The sequence below is a fragment of the Chiloscyllium plagiosum genome, chromosome 2 (assembly GCF_004010195.1).
Source record: "Chiloscyllium plagiosum isolate BGI_BamShark_2017 chromosome 2, ASM401019v2, whole genome shotgun sequence".
NCBI lineage: Eukaryota > Metazoa > Chordata > Chondrichthyes > Orectolobiformes > Hemiscylliidae > Chiloscyllium > Chiloscyllium plagiosum.
The window spans coordinates 56065014-56090253 of NC_057711.1; the positions used below are offsets into that span (position 1 = coordinate 56065014).

The window sequence follows — 25240 nt, forward strand, 5'->3', positions numbered from 1 at the left end:
CGAGTTACTCTGACATCAAGATATGTCTGAATGGAGTTCTTGTGTGATTTTGTCACAATTCACATGATAGCTCATGTTGCTCAGAACCCTACCATTGAATAGAATCCCTATTGTGTAGAAACAGGCCACTTGGCCCAACGAGTTCACACTGACCCTCCAAACAGTATCCCACCTGGACCCATTTCCCCGCCCTACATTTCCCCTAACTAATGCACCTAATTTATACATCCCTGAACACTATAGGCAATTTAATATGGTCAATTCACCTAACCTACACAACTTTGGACTGTGGAAGGAAACCGGAGAATCCAGAGGAAACCCACGCAGACAGAAGGAGAATGTTCAAACCCTCTAAGATTTTACTCATAAACTCAATTTCTTTCTCCATGGAATTTCCCAGCATTTTCTGGTTTCATTTCAGTTTTCCATTAGTATTTAACTTCTGTTTAATCAAGGTACTTACTTTGGACAGGATAAAGTACGAATAATATAAGTTTTATCGTTAAGCAGAGCAATGCCAACAGTGTGGATTCAATTCCCGCACCAGTTAAGGTCACCCTGAAGGTCCTACTTTCTTGACCTCATCCCTTGCCTGAGGTGTGGTGACCTTCAGGTTAAATCATCAGCTGTCAGCTCTCTCTCTCTCTCTCTCTCTCTCTAATGCAAGAACAGCCCTCTGGCTCTCTGTGACAACTTTATCTCCTGTAGCAAGTCATTGTGATACTGGTCCCACTGGAACAATATATCCTGGTGTGCATGCTCCCTAGTATAAGGAGTTTCATGGCAAGCAATGTGGCAAACAGCAACACAAATGGCTATAAAGTACCTCTATGTTAAATTTTCAGCAATCATAATGAACATTCTCCAAAATTCTAAAAATATCTATAGAAGTATGAACAAACTGAAATGTAATGCTATCTGATTAAATAACTGAATTGCAATACCTACCAAGTAGTCTCAGCATGAGAAACTGCACACCAAGAGCATAGGATTTATATTCAGGATTCACAGACCTGCAGAGACAAAGAAAGAAAACTAATTATCATCCACTTGACATCACTGACTGGACAACAGATGTAATTCTTGTGATAACCTTGTCTTCGTGTACAATCTGCACTTACGTCGAGCAATCTGGAGCCACCTGTACTGCAGTATTCTCATATCCCTACCTAACTAATTGACCTTATACATCCTGCCCTTTCAGAGAGTTGGTGGCATATTGCTAGCAACATCTATTAAAATAACAACAAAAAGAAACAATTTACTCTCAGACAATTTCAGGTTGGCTGCCAGGGGAAAGAACATGTTTCCTTGCTACATTATTTGAGACACTTCTACTACCCTGGAGTGGAACTTGCATAGTACACACCACACAGCACCGACAGCAATAGAAATATCACAATTATTAATTCAATAATAAACAAGTTACAACTACTCTGTTTGAGTTGTTCATTTTTTTCAGTAGCTGTGTTAATCAGTTCATTTCAGGGGTCAAATTGATCAGTGAGATACACAGAAAGATCTAATAAGTGTTGATTACTGGTGAAAAACAATTCAAAATGAATAACTAAGACTAGAAAGTGAACTGTGAAGCCACTATTTTTGTGCAGAGATGCTCTCCGCCTGAGAAAAAATGTTGCTGGGGCACAGTTCTGAAGTCACATCCCTGAAACTGGTCCCTGCCATTTTCACAGGACAATGGGGAACAGAAGCAGTGTTTATTTTTATTCTCATGAGCTGGCTTGGCAGCATTTAACACCAATCCTTAATTGTCCTGGAGAAGGGGGTGGTGGGCCACTTTCCTGACCTGCTGCATGTCCTGCCCTTCATCAGATTGCTGCAAGGAATAGAGTTCCAGGACTTTTACCCAGAGACAGTCAAGGTTCAGCAATATAGTTCCAAGTAAAGTTGATGTGAGGCTTGGAATGAAAGTTGCAAGTGTTTCCTTTTCAGTTTATGGGTTTGGAAGCTGCTATCAAAGGAGCCTTGATGAGTTGCTACAGTGAAGCAAAGGGAAGGTTGATGATTGGAGTACATCAATTCATATGAGTTGACATGGGAGCTATTAAATTGGCAATGAGAGTTAGGTAGAGGGCATGGGTTTATATGGAGGGTATGATGATCTATGGTGGCATGAAGTCACATGGATGTTCCATAGGACTTGGTGGGGCTTGATAGGGCATGGGGAGATTGTGTGGCAGTGAGGGGAATATGAGGGTTTAGAGATGCAGCATTTTAAAATTCTTGTTTCCACAGGTGTAATAAAGTGCTACATCCAACACATACACACACACTCTCTCTCTCCGTTGAGTAACAACTTTGTGTCTGCATGACTCGTATAAACAATGAAACAGAAAGGAGCTGCAAGGATCGAAGGTTGAATATTGCACTGCACAGCATTTGAAAGGCCCAATACCATTGTTTCGAACTGATTTTTTCACATATTTGTTGAATCAAAGTGTAAAGGCTTTTTATACTTTAATTAAAGCAGATACAACAATCCTGGAATTTCTTCAAGCAACACTGACATTAAACAACTGAGAAAAAGTCACTTACCTGATCAGAATCACAACTGAAGGAGTCTGTGCCATTGCACCTATTAGACTTCCTACACAAACAACAGCAAAAAATGCCGGGAACGCAGTTCCACAATTTGTCCTCGGACATTGTCCTGACATGGCTGTAGCATTCTGGGCAAATTCAGTGTTGATACAGGCACAGTTGGTAAGATTCTAAGAAAGCAGAAAACATTACAAAGAAATCTTGAATACCATAACAAACATTGTCAAAGATATAATATATTAGATCAGAAGACCATAAGACATGGGAGCAGAAGATAAGCCATTTAGCCCTCGAGTCTGCTCCACATTCAATCATGGCTGATAGGTTTCTTAAGCCAAGTCTCCAGCTTTCTCCCTATAACCCTTAATCCCTTGACAATCAAGAACTTATCTATCTCCGTCTTAAATATACTCAACGACCTGGCCTCCACAGACTTCACCACCCTCTGGCTGAAGAAATTTCTCCTTATAGCTCTTCTTAAAGGTCTTCCCTGTACTCTAAGGCTGGACCTTTGGGTTCTAGTCTCTCCTACCAATGGAAGCATCTTCACAACATCCACTCTGTCCAGGCCATTCAGTATTATGTAAGTTTCAATTCGATCCCCCGCATCTTTCTAAACAAGTGTAGACCCAGAGTCCTCAAATGTTCCTCATATGTTAAGCTTTTCATTCCTGGGACCATTCTTGTGAACATCCTCTGAGATATGGGGCCCAAAACTGTGACAATACTCTAAATGTAGTCTGACTAGAGCCTTACAGAGTCTCAGAAGTGCATCCCTATTTTCATATTCAAGTCTGCTCAAGTGGACAGGGCCTGGGAAATGAATATTCAAGACTACACATGCTATCGTAAGGACAGACTGACGGGCAGAGGGGGTGGGGTGGCCATGTTGGTAAGGGATGATATTCAGTCCCTTGTGCGGGGGGACCTAGAATCAGGGGATGTAGAGTCAATGTGGATAGAGCTGAGAAATACTAAGGGTAAAAAGACACTCTTGGGAGTTATTTACAGGCCCCCAAACAGTAGTCTGGATGTCAGATGTAAGGTAAATCAGGAGCTGAAATTGGCCTGTCACAAAAATGTTACTACATGCAGGTAGACTGAGAGAATCAGGATGGTATTGGACCTCAAGAAAGAGACTTTGTGGAGTGCCTCAGAGATGGATTCTTAGAACAGCTGGTGCTGGAGCCGAGCAGGGAGAAGCAATTCTGGATCTAATATTGTGCAACGAACCAGAATTGGTCAGGGACCTCGAAGTGAAGGAGCTATTGGGTAATAGTGACCATAATTCAATAAGCTTCAATCTGCAATTTGAGAGGGAGGTGGTACAATCGGAAGTGACAACTTTTCAGTTGAAAAAAGGGAACTATGGAGCTATGAGGGAGGAGCTGGCCTAAGGTCAATGGTGCAATACCTTAGCAGGGATGACAGTGGAGGAACAATGGCGAATATTTCTGTGTATAATGCAGAAGTTGCAGGATCAGTTCATTCCAAAAATGAAGAAGGATCCTAGGAGGAGGCATGGGTGGCCATGGCTGATGAGGGAAGTTAAGAAACATATAAAGTTAAAAGAGAAAAAGTATAACATAGCAAAGATAAGTGGGAAAACGGAGGACTGGGAAGCTTTTAAAGAACAACAGAGGATTACTAAGAAGGAAATACGCAGAGAATGCCCTCCAAAAGCTTCCCTGATTTTAATGTGCTCACCATTGATGCCAGTGTCTGTTGCTGCCCATGCTTCCAAGTTCTGCAATTCCTCCTTGCACCAGACTCATTCCCCACCACTTCAAAAGTGTATTTTAAAAACTCCTCTAACCTAGCTGTTGGATATTTGCCCAGTCTTTCCTTGTGTGGTGAGTTACCAAATTCTTTAAATGCTCTTGGGATATTTTACTGTATAAAAACCACTATAGTCAGGTTCTGATTTTGTAAGATCACGGTATTTTGGCCTGTGTTTAACTGTCACGTGTCTCATGCATTTTGCCGAGCTGATTCATCTTATAATCAGTCTTTTCCTCTATGCTATAGGTTTTGTTTATAATACAGTAAATGTTTAGGCTGATTTCTTTGTCCCATTCCTCAGACCTCATAATACAACTTTGATTAATTTGCCTTCTTGCGCATTTGCTGTAATACTCAAACTGCCCAAAAGAGAGCTTGGGTCAATTAGCATTTTAAGGAATCTTAAAATGTTCTGACAAAAGTTTCAACCCTGTTCCAAGAAAATGTAGACTCACAGCAGTAAATAGATCACCTTACTTAGAGTTGACCACTTGAGAAAGCGTTCTTTTCTTGAGATTGTGGTGAAGTCATACTTTATGTTCACATTGATCACAAAAAACGTCATCAACTCTTTTTTTTTTCCCCCTTTTTTCACAACCTGAAAAAGCGAGGCAGAAGAAGGATATATTTGGGCAAGTAGTTTTCTCTTTGAAAATTCTGAACTAGAAGCTGCCATATTAGGTATTTTGATAGTACCAGAGATTGAATGTAATTTGCTAAGTTAATCTGCCGATGATTAAGGAGTTAACCACACAAGTAAATTGGGAGATGTTCTTGTACACCAGTCAATGAAGGTAAGCATGTAGGTACAGCAGGTAGTGAAGAAGGCTAATAGCATGCTGGCCTTCATAACAAGAGGGATTGAGTATAGAAGCAAAGAGGTTCTTCTGCAGCTGGTGAGGGCCTACTGTGTGCACTTCTGGTCTCCACATTTGAGGAAAGACATTCTGGCTATTGAGGGAGTGCAGCGTAGGTTCACGAGGTCAATTCCTGGAATGGCGGGATTACCTTACACTGAAAGACTGGAGCGACTGGGCTTGTATACCCTTGAGTTTAGAAGACTGAGAGGGGATATGATTGAGACATATAAGATTATTAAAGGATTGGACATTCTGGAGGCAGGAAACTTGTTTCCGCTAATGGGTGAGTGCCGAACCAGAGGACACTGCTTAAAAATACGGGGTAGACCATTTAGGACAGAGATGAGGAGAAACTTCTTCACCCAGAGAGTGGTGGCTGTGCGGAATGCTCTGCCCCAGAGGGCAGTGGAGGCCCAGTCTCTGGATTCATTTAAGAAAGAGTTGGATAGAGCTCTCAAGGATTATGGAATCAAGGGTTATGGAGATAAGGCAGGAACAGGATACTGATTAAGGATGATCAGCCATGATCATATTGAATGGTGGTGCAGGCTCGAAGGGCAGAATGGCCTACTCCTGCACCCATTGTCTATTGTCTAAAATAAATTCCAACATTAATTGCCTTCCTAACCACTGTCTCAACCTGCAATATTTGAGACTTTTTTACATAACTTCTGTGATTATCATGTTTTTATATGTAAATCTCCCAAGCTCTTATCAAATTGTTGAAATATAAATATTTTTCCTCAAGTATTTGCAAGTATTATACATGAACAAGGTCACTGTCCCACCTTAGTACATCCATCCTGAAAAATATTTTGAGTACTTCTGCAGCAGTCTCTAACTGCTCCTAAAATAATTCCACTTCTGTTCTATGCAAGTATTGCTCTTTTATATGAAGAAAGTACTCCTGATATCCTACATTTTCAGTCTGTCCGTTTTGAATTGGTATCATTGTGTTTTATTTCCTTCAGTTAATTGTCATGTGTACAGCCAAACAAAAGCAAAGTATGGTGGATTCTGCAGATCTGAAATAAATGCAAGAAGTTCTGCAAAAACTCAGCAGGTCTGGCAGCATCTGTGGAGAGAGAAACAGAGCTAATGTTCCAAGTCTAGTATGAGTTTTCTTCAAAACCGAATTGTTCCAAAGAAGATTACAGAGTCTAAACATTTTGAATCAAAAAGGACTCAAAGAGGGTGCTGCTTGGCTGACAAGTTAACTGTTTGCTGAGATACAAGGCCCCTATTCATAACTGCGGATGACAGGGCCCTCACCTCTATCCAAATTACTTCTCACACTGTCACCCTGTCTCTACCCTCTCAAAACTATTACGAGGTTTTCCCTTTCCTCACTTTCCATCCTGTATGAAAAAGATCACCTTTCACATTTCCTGCCACCTGCAAAATAGTGCCACAAAACATTTCCTCTCCCCTTCCTGGTTAATGTTCCAAACCAGTTCCTGAGGAGTCCCACTCCTCAATCACCCCCAGTACCTTGTTCCAATCCCACAATTCCCTTCCGTGCAAATGGAGGAGATGTAACACCCGCCACTTTATTTCCTTGCTCCTCACCATCTGAGGCTCTGTACAGTCCTCCTATTTGAAGCAGAAGCGTGCTTCTTTCAACTTAATATATTGTATTTGCTGGTCACAATGCAGCCTCCGCTACACTGGGGAGACAAAAGGTGGATTGGATATCAGCTTTGCTTCATGCATAATCATGATCTTGAGGTTCCAATAGCCTTGCATTTTCATACCTTTTCACACTGACATCTCCATTCTCAGGTTGCAGCTGTGTTGCAGTGAAGCTCAACACAAACTCAAGGAGCAGTACGTCATTTATCATGGACATTTTAAAAAGCCATTCTAATTCAACATTGAGTTCAATAATTTAAGATCATAAACAAAGTCCCCCAATTCCATTTTTTGTGACATGCACTGATCTTAATCTTATTTCTCATATTTTTGGTTTTAGACACAACAGTTCATTACTCTGCCAGCCATTCCCACTCTGGAGAATTCTTTTGTTTCTCTACCGCAGCAATTGCCTCTTCCATTCTTATTGTACAATGAAATATTTCATCATCTAATCTTTCTACCACTCACAAATAGACCTCACAGAGAGGAGAAACCCAAATTCAGCAGTTTGTTTGAACCCTGTATTGAGTACAAACAGACACTATTTTGATACAAGCAAGGTCCTCATACCAAAGTGAGTGATTTTTTTTTAAGCACACACAAATACTTGTAAGAGGCAGAGACATTCTGTGGAATTTTCAGGCTATCAAGTTAATTAATTTTTATTGTCTTAAAACTTTAGGGTAAAGAAAAGCAGCTTCCTGTGCTTCTGAATGAACACCTCAGTTCTTGCATTTTCAATAGGTATTTGTTGACTTAGCTCCATGTTTAACTGTTTCATTAACTTGTTATTGTCATAATGAAGAGCTGCAAGTTCGCAGTTTGATTGACAGCACCAAGAAGTTACCAATGGATTAGTTCTGTTTGATGTGGCATTTTGGTTAAAAAGTTTTTTTTATAAAGGATTAAGTATTTGCAGTTTTTAAACTTATTGAATGGGATTTCATCAATGAAAGGTTTTTGGGATGCTTGGGATGAATTTTCATGTTTGAAATTTGCAACAGAAGTCATAAAACTTTGTGTGTGTGCCTCGATAAATGTTGAAGAAGAATTTTCATTGCTGGCATGGCAGGTGCTGGCTGAAGTTTTGGAATAGATCCAGTGAAATTCTTGAATGCTGCACTGGGGCTGCTGGCTGCAGTGGTAGGACAGAGTTTCATCCCAGCTGTAAAAATAAACAAGACTGCCATGTAGCCACATTCCTTCGCATTCCCCATCTCCCACACCCTCCTCATGCACCATCCAGCCCATCTCTTATCCAAAAACACCACTATCCATCATGCCCCTTCATCCATTATTCATTGTATAGAAGTAATTAAACCCATAAAGCAGAATATTCCAGTTCACTGAATGATGTGGGTATTGGTAAGAAAGTTGGGAGAATCACACGAGAATGGAAGGAGATTCCCGTCATTGAGAGACAAAAGTCCCTTTTTCCTATTGAGTGTTGAAAGACAAAATTAGAGTCTCTTTTGTGAGTGGCAAGTGTTATGAAGTTGAAGGTGTGTACTGTATCTTGAAGAGAGAGTGACTGCTGTTTTGCACTGAGAACTTACAAGTACCTGTCATATGACTAGATTAGATTAGATTACATTACATTACAGTGTGGAAACAGGCCCTTCGGCCCAACAAGTCCACACCGACCCGCCGAAGCGCAACCCACCCAGACCCCTACTTTTACCCTTTACCTAACACTACAGGCAATTTAGCATGGCCAATTCACCTGACCTGCACATCTTTTGGACTGTGGGAGGAAACCGGAGCACCCGGAGGAAACCCACGCAGACACGGGGAGAACGTGCAAACTCCACACAGTCAGTCGCTTGAGGTGGGAATTGAACCCGGGTCTCTGGCGCTGTGAGGCAGCAGTGCTAACCACTGTGCCACCGTGCCGCCCACATATAAATGAAGCTAGCAATCTCAGAGTATACTGGAAAATTGAAAATATGTAACATTTAGCTGTGAGATACCTGAGTTGGTTGCTGTTTTGACAACAATTCGAATTTAACCAATCAGTTTAAATTATGCCCGAGGTTACTAAAACTGAATCAAGTTCACGTTTATTGTTTTTGCCAACGTTGAACCAATGAGATTATCTAATTCTGGAGGTTTAAAAAAAACAGGCATTTTGAAAGTCAAAGACAGATTAACTGCCATCAACAGTGTAACTGCCATTAAACACTCTCTTTCAAAGGTACCTTTTCGTAAAAAGAAAGAAGATGGCCCAGGGAGATCCTCAGCAAAAAGGAAAAATACACCAGAGATGACAACCACTGTATGGTTTAGAAATTAAGTTAATGTAATTTTAATAAGTGTTTTATTGAAACAGCATATTATAGAGCTGGAGGCAGGTAATAAGTAGTTAAGAGAAAGGGGGCTTAGAGTTGTGAATAGTTGTTGTTTAATGTTCACTTTCAGAGTTAAAGAATAACTTGATATAATTTTCTTTAAGTAGTGCAGTTTTGGAATTCTCTGTCACTTATATTTTAACAGATTACAAGGTGAGACGAACTTTTCTGGGTGTTTAGTTTAATTAACAAAAGGGTTCACCGCTGTGCCGTAACACAAGAGACTAATTTGTATTCAGTAACATCTTCATTATTACATTACCTCACTTCATTTATATACTGTTTTCCATTTTCTTACCCACTGGACAAAAAATAGAATGCAAGAACTCCCCAACATGAAAGACAAAGCGGCAATCTGCTTTTGCCCGAAACGTCGATTTTGCCTGTCCTCGGATGCTGCCTGAATTGCTGTGCTCTTCCAGCACCACTGATCCGGCAATCTATCAACTTCAACTCCCGATTTGCTCCTTGGTCCTCCATCATGAAAACCAGTCACAGAATCGAAAGGAATGTTTCATGGGCAGCAACCACATGCTGCCCTTGTGCACCAGTATCTCCAGGTTCCCACTGGCAAAGCAGAGTTGGGACCTCGACTTCCTCCTCCTAAAATATCTGAGACAATTGACAGGAACCATGCAAGGCAGCTGCAGACTGCCAGCAGCTAACCGGGCACAATGCTGGGCTTTAAAACTGTCATTAGCACCAGGAATCCCAAGAGGTGCCAGCAGTTCCAACTGTGGTAAGTGAGAGAATACAATGAATGGGACATTTTGGTGTAGGTAATGGGATAAGTTTGGAAGGACAGTGTGTGAAAGCTTGCTAGGACTCAAGCAGAGAAATTTGCCAAAAATGACACAGCCATTTTTTTTTGGTAAACTTCAGCTCTTGTTTACAGTTGATATGTGAGAGAAAACTTTTCACAAAAGTATTCATAACTTTTCACCCTGTTAAAACAGCAATGCTAAATAAACTTGGCTCTCTGCTATCTTTTTCAATTTCACATATACAAACTTAATGACATGAAGTACCTTGCAGTTTTAGGTACTGAAATGTTAATGGTTCTGGATGATGTACACTTTTATCAGGAACCAGTGAACGGCATTTCATAAGTGAAAATGTCTTTTTCATTTTTTTTAAACACCATCTGAGGTCACTAGGGGGTTCATTGCTTCTACAGAGAGTACAATGGGTGAATGGGCATGTAAGTGCCACATATTGGCTTAGTAAGCATGATGGGTCATGGGTTGGGAAGAGGGACGTACCTTAGCATGGGAGGCATGATGGGCCAAAAGGACGTTTAGGAGATATACCTTGACAAGGAGATATAAGGAAGATATTTCTTAATCAAATGGTTCACTCTCTTCTATCATTGATGTGCCAAGAATCACGGTTCTTTAAAAAGTTTGCCCAGCTTCAGGAAAATTGCAGGAGTGTACATCATGCCTGTCTTAGCAATCGAGCCAGCTGATGGCCTGCATGCTTAAAAGACCCTGGTAAGAATTTGGAAGACTGGGTATGGGAGTTGGAAATGCTGCAATTGGGTTCTACTTACCATTTTTAAAGAACTCCTGAATCAGAGTCAGTGACAATCTGACCCTTGATCTTAACATGGCTCTTGAAGTCTTCCCAAGGTAGATATTGGCTGAGGGTTTAAGGGCAAAGCGTGGTGGTTAGGTGACATGGGTTGGTAAGTTGACATTATATTGGCATTGGGCAATGGGGACATTGGGATTGAATAAAGGAGTATATGTCACCACAGTGGACATGAAAGGACATTAGATGAGTACACGGGTATGGATTAGAATGGATGGAGCTTGAGGAATGTGTGTCTGAGCAGCTATGATGTGTGAGGGCGAGAGGGCTAATACACAAACACAGGTAGGAAGAAGTCATAGAGTACCAAAGCTGGACTTTTACCATCCCACCTACATTGGCAATCAGCATCTGCTGAGGCTGCTTCCAACCTGTTTCCAGGAACCTGACTCTAGCACAGACCTATTCTGCATCCACTCCCAGAATTGCAAGGTTTGTGAAGGTTTGTAGCTCAGGTTGAGGTTTAGGGTGTAGGTTTGCTTGCTGAGCTGTAGGTTCCTAGAGGCCTGGCACTCCAACCACAACTCCATAAACAAACACATAGATCTAGATGCCATCTATCAACCCCTCAAAAAACGAATACAAAATGACATCACCACAAACCCCAGGAACCCCATCCTGGAGAAAGATATAAATAGAAAGCAGGAGGCAACAGCTTCGCTTCACTTGGAGGTCACCACTGATGATGTTACCTAGCCAGGTAATGAAACATCTGGATATAAAACCTACAGCTCAGCAAGCAAACCTACACCCTAAACTCCCAAAATCTCTCAACTCGGTCCATGTGGGAATGATAATCAAATCATTAACTCTTTCTTCACAGAGAGCTGCCTATTGGGTACCAGAAATTTATGTTTTTATTCCAGAAATATGGCAGCACCCTCAGGCACATTTCAGAGTTATTACCTCAAAAATTATTCATTCAATTTAGAAAAAGAAAACTGTCAAGAGAATTAACAAATTACAAGCCAACCAATCCATTCTCAGTACATGAATTAATTATGAAGCCTGATAAAAGAAATCAATATGTGGATGATTTCAATTTTACAAACAATATGGGCAGAAAATCACACTGAAAAGATTTTTGAATAAACAAACACAATAATCCCTTAAGATATATCTTATTGATTTTCAGAAACACAATGCTGGGTGGTTTCTAAGTATATTGTTGTGCTACATGACGTTTTGGTGATTTGATCTGGAATTGCAAAGTTACTTGAGCTGAGTGGGAATACTTATAGGTGGCTCAATCTATTTTTGTTCAACCTTCATGTGTGCACATGTTCCAAATGGGAGTTACAAGAGTTACAAGCAAGAGTAGGAGTGATAACTAATTCTTTCTCCCTAAGGGAAGATATAGTTTGAGAACAAAATGATCAATTTGCTTCAATATCATGCCATGAATCAAATAGCTTCGCTCCACATTTTTCACAGCTCATTCCTAATGAAGAGCTTATGCTTGAAACGTTGATTCTCCTGCGCCTCAGATGCTGCCTGACTGGCTGTGCTTTTCCAGCACCACATTCTTGACTCCCAGCATTTTTCACAGACAGCTACAAGAAGAACTGACAATTTGAGAGAGAGGGATCTCGGGGAAGCATTGAGTGACCTTACAGAAGGAACCAAAGCCTTGGTCATTGATCTCCAGAACGTAGGATGTATATAATGGATGATTCTGCTGTTAATAGAGGACTAAAAGGAGACAGAGATCCACAAAAGACCAAAGTCAAGGAAAAGAATCAAAGAGGAAGAGAGACGGCTGGAACAGACTTGAAAGGTAGAGTGGGGACATTGCCATGGAAAGCTTTAAGATAAAAACAAGAATAGTTAATGGTATCATCAAGGATCAGAAATTCACTATAGATCAGTAAAAATTAACAGCCAGTTAAAGCAAAGGAAAAAGAAATGTTCATATCTGGGATTGCAGGATTAACTAACAAGATATTTCAAGAATTGGTGCTTGAGACCAGCTATTTACAATCAATATAGATGGCTTAGATGCTGGAACCTATGTAATAAATCCAAGGCTGCCGACAATACAAAGTGAAGTTGGTAGCTGCAAAGTGATGGAAACTGATTCAGAGACTGGGCAGGAAATTACTAAATGATACAACATGATGGTGTGAAATTATCCTCTTTGATAGGAAGAATGGTAAAGAGGTTTTTTTTAAAGAAAAGAGGAAATCAGCAAATGCATGCTTTGATTATCTTTGTACACACATAGAAATCTAACATGCAGATACAGCAACAGGGAGGCAGCTGTCTAATGGTAACATTGTTTGACTAGTAATTCAGACACCAGGCTAATTGAGTTTAAATCCCACCATCCTAGAGGGAGAAAAACAGTAATACCTGAAAATGGAGGTACCGGAATGCTGTTCTAAAGCATTAGAAAACAAGCCCAACCAGTACGTGTCATTTGCAAACTTTACTGATTTCCCCTTCTGGATTGGCAGATGGTGAAACTTACATTCAATTTTTAAAAATACTGGAATAAAGAAAAGTCCAATGATGACCATAAAACCACTGTCGTAAAAACCCATCCAATTCATCAATGACCTTTCGGGAAGGAAATCTGTCTCCTTATCTGTTCTGGCCTGCATGTGCCTCCAGACCCACACTAATGTGTTTGAATTTTAACTGCCTCCTGGGAAAATTCAGGAAGCCAATAAATGTAACGCCAACATCACACGAGTGAATATAAAGTAAGCACATTAAGCAAGTATATGATATGTCAGGAGTACTATGGAAACACAATCATAAGAACTAGGAGCAGAAGAAGGCAATTCAGCCCTTCAAGCATCTGAAGCTCAACACCATTTTCCTGCCCACTCTCCATAAGCCTTCAACTCATTACTAATTAAAAGTCTGGCTATCTTCTCATTAAATTTACTCAATGTCTACACATCCACCATATTTATGGGTTAATGAATTCCACAAATTCACGATCATTTGAAAGAAGTATTTCTCCTCATCTGTTTTAAATTTGCTATCCCTTATCCTAAAACTATGACCTCTCTTTCTAGATTGCCCTATATTCTTTCTGCATCTTCTTAGCGAATTCCCTTTAGCATCCTATATACCTCAATTACATCTCCTCTCCTCCAGAGGGTATAGGCCTAAACTGCTCAATCTCTCTTCATAAGACATTTGCCTTACCTCTGGATTCAATCTACTGAACTCTCCTCTGAACTGCCTCAAGTATAACCACATCCCTCCTTAAGTATGGGAACCACAACTGCACACAGTATTCCAGGCATGGTCTCATTAATGCCTTGTACACCTGTAGCAACACTTTTAATTCTATTCCTTTAGTAACACCTGTAAGCTCCCCTCCAAGTCACACATCATCCTGACTTGGAACTATAGCACCTCTCCTTCACTATTATTGAGTCAAAATCCTGGATCTGTCTTTTGAACTGGACTATGGGTGTACATCAGATGAACGCCAGCAATTGAAGAATTCAGCTCCATACAACCTTTTCAAACGCAATTAGGGATGAGCAACAAACACTGATTTTTTTTTAGTGATGCTCACACCCCATCAAATAAACAAAGTTTTCATCCAACAATATTGCAGCATAGAGTAAGGATATTTTGAAGAGATCATATGCGGTGTACCCTGTACTCTTTTGATCACATTATCCTAGGAAGGATTAATTTAACTTACAGGATGTGCAAAAAAGGCTCACTAGATTGTTTTCTTGGATGCAAGTGTGATCGAAAGATTGAGTAAAAAAAGGGTTTGCATTCTCTGGTGTTTAGAAAAGATGATCTCATTGAGGGTGGCACGGTGGCACAGTGGTTAGCACTGTTGCCTCACAGCGCCGGAGACCCGGGTTCAATTCCCACCTCAGGCGACTGACTGTGCGGAGTTTGCACGTTCTCCCCGTGTCTGCATGGGTTTCCTCCGGGTGCTCCGGTTTCCTCCCAGAGTCCAAAGATGTGCAGGTCAGGTGAATTGGCCATGCTAAATTGCCCATAGTGTTAGGTTAGGAGTATGGGTGGGTTGCGCTTCGGCGGGTCGGTGTGGACTTATTGGGCCGAAGGGCCTGTTTCCGTAATCTAATCTAATCTATATAAGACTTTAAGAGTACTTGACAGGGTAGATACTGAGAGGCTGTTTTCCTGGCTGTTGAGTCTAGAACCAGGGGTCATGGTTTCAAAATACAATTTAAGCATTTAGAACTGAGATGAGAATAAATTTCTTTGCTCATAAAATTATGAATCTTTGGAATTTTGTAACCCAGAATGATATGGCTGTTTAGACATTGAGTAAATTGTAGACTGAGATCTATAGACTTTTTTGCATGAACTTAATCAAGGTATGGAGAGGCTAAGCAGGAAATTTTATTGAATACAGGTACAGATACCTGGACATTGTCCACTTTTTATAGAATCATAGAGTCATAGAGATATATAGCATGGAAACAGACCCTTCGGTATAACTCATCCATGCTGACCAGACATCCTATATAAATCCAGTCCCACTTGCCATCATTAGGCCCATATCCCTCTGAACCCTTCATATTCATATAGCCAATTAGATGCCTTTTAAACATTGTAATCATACCAGCCTCTACAACTTTCTCTGGCAGCTCATTCCATATTGCACCACCCTCTGCATGAAAAGGTTGCCTCTTTAGTTTCCTTTATGTCTTTCCCCTTTGACCTTAAACCTATGCTCTCTAGTTTTGGACTCCTCTACCCCAGGGAAAAGATCTTGCCTATTTATCCTATTTAAATAAAGAAGGAAGCCACTCAGGCCATCAGGTCTACACTGGTTCTTTAGGAGCAATCCATTTAGTTCAAAGAGATGATTCAGGTACTGATAAGACACTTCCATGAGGGTGGTGAGAAGATCATCCAAACCTAGATCTTACTTGCTGACTAAACATATGTACGAGGAACTTGTTTGTGTTGTGCTGCTTCTAGTGGCTGCAGACACTCATCAATTCACAAGGGTTAGAGGAGCAGTAGTAAGCAAAGTGTAGAAAATGTTGCAATGGATATAGACTGTCTGTATTGAAAAGAATATTGACCTGGGAGTGAAATTTCTGATGGAAAACATTGAAGCCTAGGCTTATCTACATATTGCACAGTTTTAGCTACACACTGTGCAACCTCTCTCCTTGACAGATTACCAAATTAAAAGTCAAGCCAGGATTTCAATAATCTCTAGACTGAGATGCAGGAGGAGCTAGAAAGCCTACAGTTTGTTTCCTTTTTCATTCTTCAACACTCTTTTTACCGATTTGCGTTTTCCGATATTACTTTTTCTACAGTTTCCTATATTAATCATAAGACTACTCTTCCGAAGTACTTCAGTAAGGATGTGTAGCTGGACAAAACTCAGTTTGGGATGGGAAGCAAAATCAAGATGCACTTAATGGGCTAAAGAGTGCACTGATAAAATATTTTCTTTTTCTGCAGCATTGTCCATTGCTACGATGTATTTAACTTTGCTATAAAACATGTTCAAGGAGTTTCAAAGAGACAGAGCTGATTGCCACAAGTTGATCAGAATTCTGAGAGTAGTCCATGAGTAGCCTCCCAGTTTCCACTCTCCATAAATGACACTCCCGACTCCCGCCCTTCCGAAGCTAGGAATTGCTTAGAAATCATTTGGGGAAACAGCTGGAAACAAGCAGAACTACTCAAGCAAAATAACACAGAGCTGCGAAACGGGGGTAAATTGCCAAAAAAGGCCTGATTGGTCAGATGTATCAAAACACATCACACAATGAGGAGATAGTGGAAGTACAATATAATAGAGAAAAGAACTTTTAAAAATTTAATCTGAAAATAGTCAAGAAATTCAAAATATATTGAGGTAAGTTACATATACCTTGTCCTAAAAGTTGATTAATTTCAATAGATGTTTCATTGTAAAATGATAATTAATTCAAAAATTGTGCAGAGATGCAGCTGATTCAATACTTATAAATGCGCTGTCACCTGTAAAATATATCTGCTACTTAGTTTCTGATTTTTAAAATATTACAGCCAAAGTGGAGACTATCATTCACTCAGCTGCAAAATGAAAGCAGATGCTCTGGGCGTGAATAATAGGTAACTGACAAAAATATTCTCTTTTACCCTATCATTGAGTTGGAGCAATGTCTCGAGGTATTAATTTGTATAGTTTGAAAGAGAGGAATGATTGCCTGGAATCTGCTCAATATAGATGGCTTTGTGTTTTGTAACTGCTATGTTATTACAGAAAACCACCTACGATTTATGTCATTGGTTTGTGTTTAGATGGTATCGTTGCATTAATGCCAAATACCCTTAATAATTCTGTCTTCCCATCAAAGGAAGCATTGTCCTTATAATCTGTCGCTTTCAGAATCTTCTGTCTTTCATTACTTAGTTTTGTACAAGGGAGAGGTGAAGTTCTGCAAAGTATAATCTCAAATAAATCAATATCAAATAAAATCTTAACTATCAAGCCAATGTATATTTACCTTGCACTGCAGGGTTTCCATGAGTTCCAGGTTGCAACATGACTTCCCCACCAATATTGACAGTTTTATCATTCGCACTGGTATCTCAGAATTCAGTGTTCCGGCATTCAAATAAAGCGAGTGGCATGGACATTTTGGCCCTGAATCTCAGACTTACAGCCTGATTTAAAATTAGCTCAAGTGTTCCCAAGGACTTATTTTTGAAAAAGCTATAAGAAATTTTGCATCGATTTTATTTTTGTTTTAATATTCAAACTAAGTTATGTACATAGAACTTACAGACCATTCAGTCCATAAGATCTACGATAATCCCTCCACCCTATTGCATCTTAACCTGTCAAGATCTGTAAGGTCTAAACTGTTCCAAAGGTTGAGAGTTAAATAGAATAAATAATTACATCAGCAAAGGTATAGGATTATAATATTTTAAGAAGTGGGAGTAGAGGTAGGCTATTCAGCCCATTGAGCCTGCTTCACTATTCAATGTGATCATCATTGATGTAAATCATCAATCTCACATTCCTGCCTTTCTCCAGATCCATGTGGCAAAATGACAAGGATATGAATGCCACAGTGACATCTGATGAACAGGAATATATCATCACTCAGGACCCATCAGTAAGAGATACAAAACTTACAAACTGATCTACTGCAATTGAATTGTATGCTCATTTTATAAATATCCCATGGAAAGCTAGATTTTTTTGTTATTCATTTGTGGGATGTGGGCATCGCTGACTGGTCAGCATTTATTGTCTGACTTTAGTTGCCCTTGAGAAGCTGGTGGTGAGCTGCCTTCATGAACTGCTACAGTCCACCTGCTGTGGGTTGACCCACAATGCCATTAGGGAGGGGATTCCAGGATTTTGACCCAGCAACAGTACATTTCCAAGTCAGTTTGGTGAGTGGCTTGGAGGGGAACTTGCAGGTGATGGTGATCCCATACGTCTGCTGCCCTTGTCCTTCTAGATGGAAGTGGTCTTGGGTCTGAAAGGCACTGTCTGAGGATCTTTGTGAATTTCTGCAGTTATCTCAATCCAATCAATATTTTACCTTTTAAAGGCCAGGACAACCGGTCTCTTTCATCTAGCTCCCGATTTACTTTAGACAATAAGATCAGAGATTTGCACATGTAGTTGTCTAGATTATATCCACAAAGCTGAATCTTTAACATGGTACTGAGCCTTGCCCTACAAACTTTATTTTAACCCACAAAAAATAATCCATATTTTTCTTCCAGGCCATCTTTCTTTAACTCACAGAAGAACTGGCACTTTCCTCTGGCTCTTTGTTTTAACTCAACCAGGAGCTACTAAAGAGCTACATGTTCCTTGAATAATACTCACGATACCGTGGACCCTGATCATTGTTGAAGCACTGTGCAGATGTCCAGGGGAAAAGATGTAACTTCCAATGTGTCAGCCTATATCCTGCTGTACAGCAGGGTGTAAAAGGGAAAGGATTTGTCTTTCTAATAGCCCTATTCACATGTTCAAAACCTTTGGTGATGAAGGATTGTCTACTCTCTGTATGCTCAGTTCCAGAGTAGTCTAAGGTGATGTCACACTTCATGAACTGTTCCAAAATGCCAGTTTTGCTTATTGCTCGACTCCCAAAGACTCCACATCGCTGATATGTATTACACTGCCATCCACCTACTACAATGAAATCAGGAGGAGTTTCAACATTCCCTTAAGGTGATAAAAGCAAATTACTGTGGATGCTGGAATCTGTAGCTTTGGCAAAGGGTCAGTTAGACTCGAAACGTCAGCTTTTTTCTCTCCTTACAGATGCTGCCAGACCTGCTGAGATTTTCCAGCATTTTCTCTTTTGGTTCCCTTAAGGTGATTCTTGATGTCAGTGACTCAATAATCGTAGTTATTGGTAAAATTGATAGGCTTTCTGATTCATTGTAATTGCAGGCTTTTTGGTCATTTTATTTCTATATTTTCTTTCAGGCACTCTATTTCTGTTTAAGGACTTGCTTACCAAAAGTAAATTGACTATTACAGTTTTCCACTCACTTAATCCTTGTGCTCCCATAACGGTCAAGTTAATAAATGTAACATTGCTATGTCCAATATAGAGGGAGGCTATGGTCCAAGAAACTTTGAGATTGGTCATGAACATGTAGATGATGGTGGGAGAGAAACATAAACATCTATAGGCATAATGGCAACAATATGAACTTAATAGTATAGAATTTGAGAAGATTTATTTTTCCCATTAGATCTAGGAAGATGACTGCAGTCTCAGGCCTGACAGTTTTCACTATAGTGCTAAAAGCAACATTAATATGATGGGGAAAAAAAGCAATTAAAATGTTCAGTGCAATTTTATACAATAATGCTAACCTCAAGCTATAAAAAAAGAAAATTTAATTTTAATTAATAATTGGAATATTTTAATTCAACTCACTTGCTTCTTCCTCAACAATCCTCCTGTTCTCTACGGGAGAATTTTTATTTTTCTAATGTATTTAATTTATGGAAAGCTCGTTTAGGAACATTTTTGAGCCTTTATTCAAATCACAAATCTTGTACTTGCTTTTCAGTTTTTTCCACTTATTTTGGAGATGATGGAGAATTTTTATTTTAAGCCTCGGTATAGCTTATGAGCATGAGTGATTGGTCAAGTTCATGTACATCCCAGCACTCCAGAGCAGATGCATGGTTTCTAGGTCTAGTATTTCGGCCGTTCAGCCATGCACCTATAGCATCCACTTGTCTACTTATTCCCCAGTCGCAGACCCTGGAAATGTGGATTGTAGCTAAATGGTTCCAAGATTACCTTGATCAAAATCAATGGTCTGTGGCCTTAGCAGCCACCAATTCCAATATTTGCAACAAACTCAATAGCTCAGGTCAATTTGCTGAGGAAAGAAATGGCTGGTAAGATTGGATGAAACTATGTAGATTTAATGTTGAAAACAAAAATCAGGAGTAATGTTATACAATCTGCTGATCTGCCATTACCCATTTGCCATTACCCACTCAATATCAATTTCTATCTTCTTGTCCTTCAGGCAAGTCCTGAAAGAAGTAGCCATGGTCTCACTCAAGCTTATACTGCAAATCATAATAGTTATGTGCTAGACAAGCCAAAACAATCATTATACAGTCTAACTGATAGATTCTGCTCTGTCTTCTACTGTTCTTAGCTGGCACTATTAGCAAGAAGTGTTAAATTCCATTTTTATAACGTAACTACATTAAAGCACAAAAGAGGAAAATTCTCACCTTGTTAGTACATCCTGCAAAACACGGGGACAGGTAGGTGATGCCATCAGACCCACAGACTGGGTTGAAGGTCTCTTTTGTACAGCCACAGCCTTCATTACAAGGTACAGTAAGATTCCTTTGGAACCCGTTGAAAGAGCTAAAAAAAAATGTAAGTTACAGAGAGAAAATATCCAGAAACTAATTGCATTAGAATCTTTACAAGGCTGCCAATTTATTTACCAGTTACTCCATATCCAAGGCAATATGCTACAAGCACACAGCTTCCACATGTTCTATACATGGTGGGAATGTGTATTAAACAGGCTGATGAAGTTGATGCTGTACTAAACTGTCTTAGAAGTTAATATAGTTCCAGTTTCACTGCATGAATCTTCCAGTTTGTTTCCAATGGTGAGGACAATATTTTTGTCAAGTATTCATTCTGCATTCAGTCACAGCTGTCACATTCAGAGGCAGTGCACTTGATTAATACTGACTTCACTAACTGCAATTCATTTGTTAAGTTGAACAATGATCAATTTTTAACAGGAAGCTTGCTACCCACAAAAGTAATGTGGGACAAAAACAAGGTCAGGCCTGAGAATATAAGCTATCTAGAAGTGGAGGCATTGAATGGAGCTAGTTTCCTGAAGGATATGCCCCAAAATGAATAAAATGGAATCTGCACCAAATTTTCACTTTACCACTGAGTGGCTAGTCTTATGGTACATAAAACATTTTGATTTAGAATGGTATTGTCTTGGATTCATTGTTTATGATGAGCTTAAACACAGCTTGTTCAAGAGGTAATATTTGCATATTACATTGGATCCATCCTCCAGAAAAGTGCACTATCTCCCAATTAACTGTATAACTATTATAGATGGGTCCACAATGCCATTGTTCTATATTCAAGCTGATATTATATGGATGGGAAGGACAAGAATTCAGTGACTCTCAGTCACCAAGACTGTAATGAGTCCAAGTTTAATTCAGTTGTAAAGCACTGTTGTTATTTTGATGCTTAACCACAAACTAGTTTACTTCAATGAAGCAGGTATAGCTGTATGTTTTTAAATGAGATAACTTCACATTACCTTGGTAGTAAAAAGCATTGATACTGGTGTACATGTCAGCTATCTGCATTGTGCTCAGTTATCATTTTGTTTTTGCACTTAATTGTGTTTAAAGACAAAAAATATGTCTGCTACATTCAGTAAAAATGAATTTCCAATTTGTACTCGAAAGCATGATTATAGATCCCAGTTCCCTATGTCTGTCTCAGGAGATCTCCAAGGACACTTTTGCAGTGCTAGAATAAATATGGCATTGCCTATCAATTGAACATTATTCATGTGTTGGACACTGTCCTATTTTGGATTTCTTTGCACCAGTTTTCCAGTTTCAATAAAATGGATGTGAAATATGCTTCAATATGACACCTTTCATTTGTACTCATGAGGTGTGCATTGGCAATGTTACAACAATACTAATTAGGGTAGATAATTTCTAATCAAACTATTCAGAGAGTGATTACACTCTTCTAGAGCAGATGGAAAATGAACCTGGGCCTACCTAGTTCAGAGGTAGGGACACTACAATGGTGCCATAAGAGATCCTGATGTAACATAATTGCAACATGTAGCAAATTAATCAACAGGTAAAACCTACTGTTTTACCTACCCTTTTAATAAAAGCTAAATAGCTATAACTGACTGCCAGGACACAGTCATAGAAACAATATCTGTGGCAAGAATGAACACAGTTGCAAACTATCTGGCATACATGCCACTCAGTATCAATGTAAAATATGGGCTGCTATTAATATTATAAGATGCCAAATGAGCTATTGAATCTAACCAAACTTAGGGAAGAGAGCAGCAATGGAATTAGATACTGTTCTGATTTGTTTTTGTTTTTGTATGTTTCTTATTTTTGCAAGGTTCTCCAGCACAATTCTTTCCTATACTCCCATATTCTCAGCACAGCACTCAGAAACTGTGTTGCTTAATTTCATGAAACTGCCTGCAGATTGATAGTCCAGTTGTACTCGAGGCCTTAATATTGCATCAAGGAGAATTATGGGTTGTTCTAGCAATAAATCAAAATGCCTAGGCAATATAAAATGTGTCAAGCCTCAAGGAACAGCAAAATAAAGAAAGATGTTTAGCACAATATTTCTCAAAGATTATTATTTTACTCCCTTACACAATCTCACAAATCAAAACTATAGCTGTCTTCCAAAAAAAAACCCAGCTTTTTCCCTGAGCCATATAGACGAGGAGGAGTCCATGATTTGATCTATAATTGTGCTGAGTTAATAGGAGTACATCTATGAACTTCACAGAACAATGATCTACCACTGAGGGTCTATCATTCTCTCGCTTCTCCATCTTGTATTCCCACCCAGCCCTCCCTCTCTGATCACTCCCATCCCCTAAACTTTGTCCACCCCTCAAAGGGAAAACATCAATGAGCCACATCATGATGACCCTTGACTAAGTTATTCTGTTGAGGCCTGAGAGTGAATCTGGATTGATCATTGGCACTCTCTGTGTCTGTGTTACGTGTTGGTTTTAGACACTAACACATTTAGGGACTAGTCTGAAAAAAGGAAGGAAGTTTGCAGCATGACATTGTTTATGAACTGAACCTGTAGATGGTACACCATCTTTAGAAATGAGATGTAAGGTTAGATATAGGTGAGTGACTGTTGAATTAATATTCAGGTAAGGAATTATTGGCATGTAAAATACTAAATAGGACAATGATCTTCCTGTTTTTTGGTTAAAAATCGATTGACCATAAAGTATGAAATGAACTAGAATGCATTATTCTTCATGTAAAATTTCCAAGAAGCTACACTTCCACAAATGCATCCAACATTTTAATTTCAGAATTCAGAAGAGTCATACTGGACTCAAATTGTTAACTCTGTTTCTCTCTCCACAGATGCTGCCAGACCTGCTGAATTTCTCCAGCATTCTCTGTGCTTGTTTCAGATTTCTAGCATCCATGGTACTTTGCAGTCATTTTACTTCTGGGGTTTCCCTGAAGGCCTTAGTGTACTTATATTTTCCTGCAATACATTTGAAGGAATGATTAAGTTGCAAAACCGATGGAGCTGCTTGTTTCCACACTTCAAAGTTATTCTGAGTGGTTAGTCTTTTGAGTTGCGTTAGCTATTCATCTGTGCTCTATGTACAAGGAACAGAAATTGTGCAGCTTTTCTGGCCCTGCTGATGAAGGATCAGCTAGACATCTTCCCTGCTGGAGCAGAGGAGTGGGGGCAAGTTGTGGAGTGAAGTCCTGAATGAATAGGTGCAGGGAGCTGGCAGTCAGTGGTATCTCCTATTCAACTTCCCATTAACTTTCCTTTGCTATATTATTGTGATATCAGCTACCTGAAGAAATTCAATCCCTAAAAATTGGGTTTGATGATAGAGGAGCAATGTTGATTTGGTGAATGCTACTTCCCACTGATTGCCAAGCTGTACCAGTAAATTGAAATTTCCAGTTTGAGATTCAACATTCTAATTTTAGCAAATCTAAAATTAAATCAGTGTTGGGAACAAATATTTATAGTTGATTAGCAGAACAGAACTTGAATGCAGCTGAAAAAAGATGCACTTCCTTAAAACTTTTCACCTTCCATTCATCAGGCCAATTCACAAGACCATCAATTCAAAGGAGGGGGATGAAAAAAGCTGCACAATTTCTGTTCCTTGTACATAGAGCACAGATGAATAGCTAACGCAACCCAAAAGACTAACCACTCAGAATAACTTTACTATTCAGAGTCCACTTGCCAACCAATCACTGTCCTCTTATACACATGAAATGTTTGTTTTCTCCTTGAATTTTGTGAAATGTTATGATGAGTGCAAGACAACTAACTTTAATAAAATGTGTCAGTTTTCAGCTATAAACAAATGTTTGCAGAATGATCTATATATTACGAACTGTTTTCCTTTCAACTGATCTCAGTTAGTTAGATGTCCAGAGCAACTCTAAGATGAACTCATAGTTCATTCAACAAAACTCATTCTTCATATTGCTTTCTTGCTTTGAGAAGTGGCAGATGGAGTTTAATTTTTATAAATACAAGGTTCTGCATTTTGGCAAGACATAAAGGGCAGGACTTATACAGTTAACGGTCAGGCCCTGGTGTGGTGTTATCAGACAGAGAGACCTAGGGGTTCAGGTACATAGTTCCTTGAAGTCACAGGTAAACAGGATGGTGAAAAGATGTTTAGCATGCTTGCCTTCAATGCTCAGATCATTGAGTACAGAAGTTGAAGCACCATGTTGTGGTTGTTCAGGACATTAGTGAGGCCACTTTTGGAGTACTGTGCACAATTCTGGTCGGAGGAGAAAGTGAGGTCTGCAGATGCTGGAGATCAAAGTTGAAACTTTATTGCTGGAACAGCACAGCAGGTCAGGCAGCATCCAGGGAACAGGAGATTCGACGTTTCGGGCACAGGCCCTTCTTCAGGAATGAGCAGAGAGTGTTCAGCAGGAGAAGATAAAAGGTAGGGAGGAGGGACTTGGAGGAGGGGCGTTGGAAGTGTGATAGGTGGAAAGAGGTCAAGGTGAGGGTGATAGAAAGGAGTAGGATGGAGGCGGAGAGGTCAACAAGAAGACTGCAGGTCAGGAAGGCGACGTGGTCGACGGTGCCCTCCACCGCATCTCCTCCACTTCCAACTCCCCTCCTCCAAGTCCCTCCTCCCTACCTTTTATCTTCTCCTGCTGAACACTCTCTGCTCATTCCT

The 25240-nt window shown here is 39.7% G+C and overlaps 1 protein-coding gene across 1 annotated transcript in view; it reads right to left on the reverse strand.

Moving 5' to 3' along the window:
• The window catches only part of LOC122559852 (solute carrier organic anion transporter family member 3A1-like), a 290872-nt gene that overhangs the window by 8690 nt on the left and 256942 nt on the right, over nt 1-25240 (reverse strand). Inside the window, exons 6-8 of the mRNA XM_043709972.1 lie at nt 20487-20625; nt 2557-2732; nt 949-1013 (exon numbers count right to left, since the gene is read on the reverse strand). Coding sequence (XP_043565907.1) covers nt 949-1013; nt 2557-2732; nt 20487-20625 — 380 coding nt within the window. The remainder of the gene's footprint in view (nt 1-948; nt 1014-2556; nt 2733-20486; nt 20626-25240) is intronic.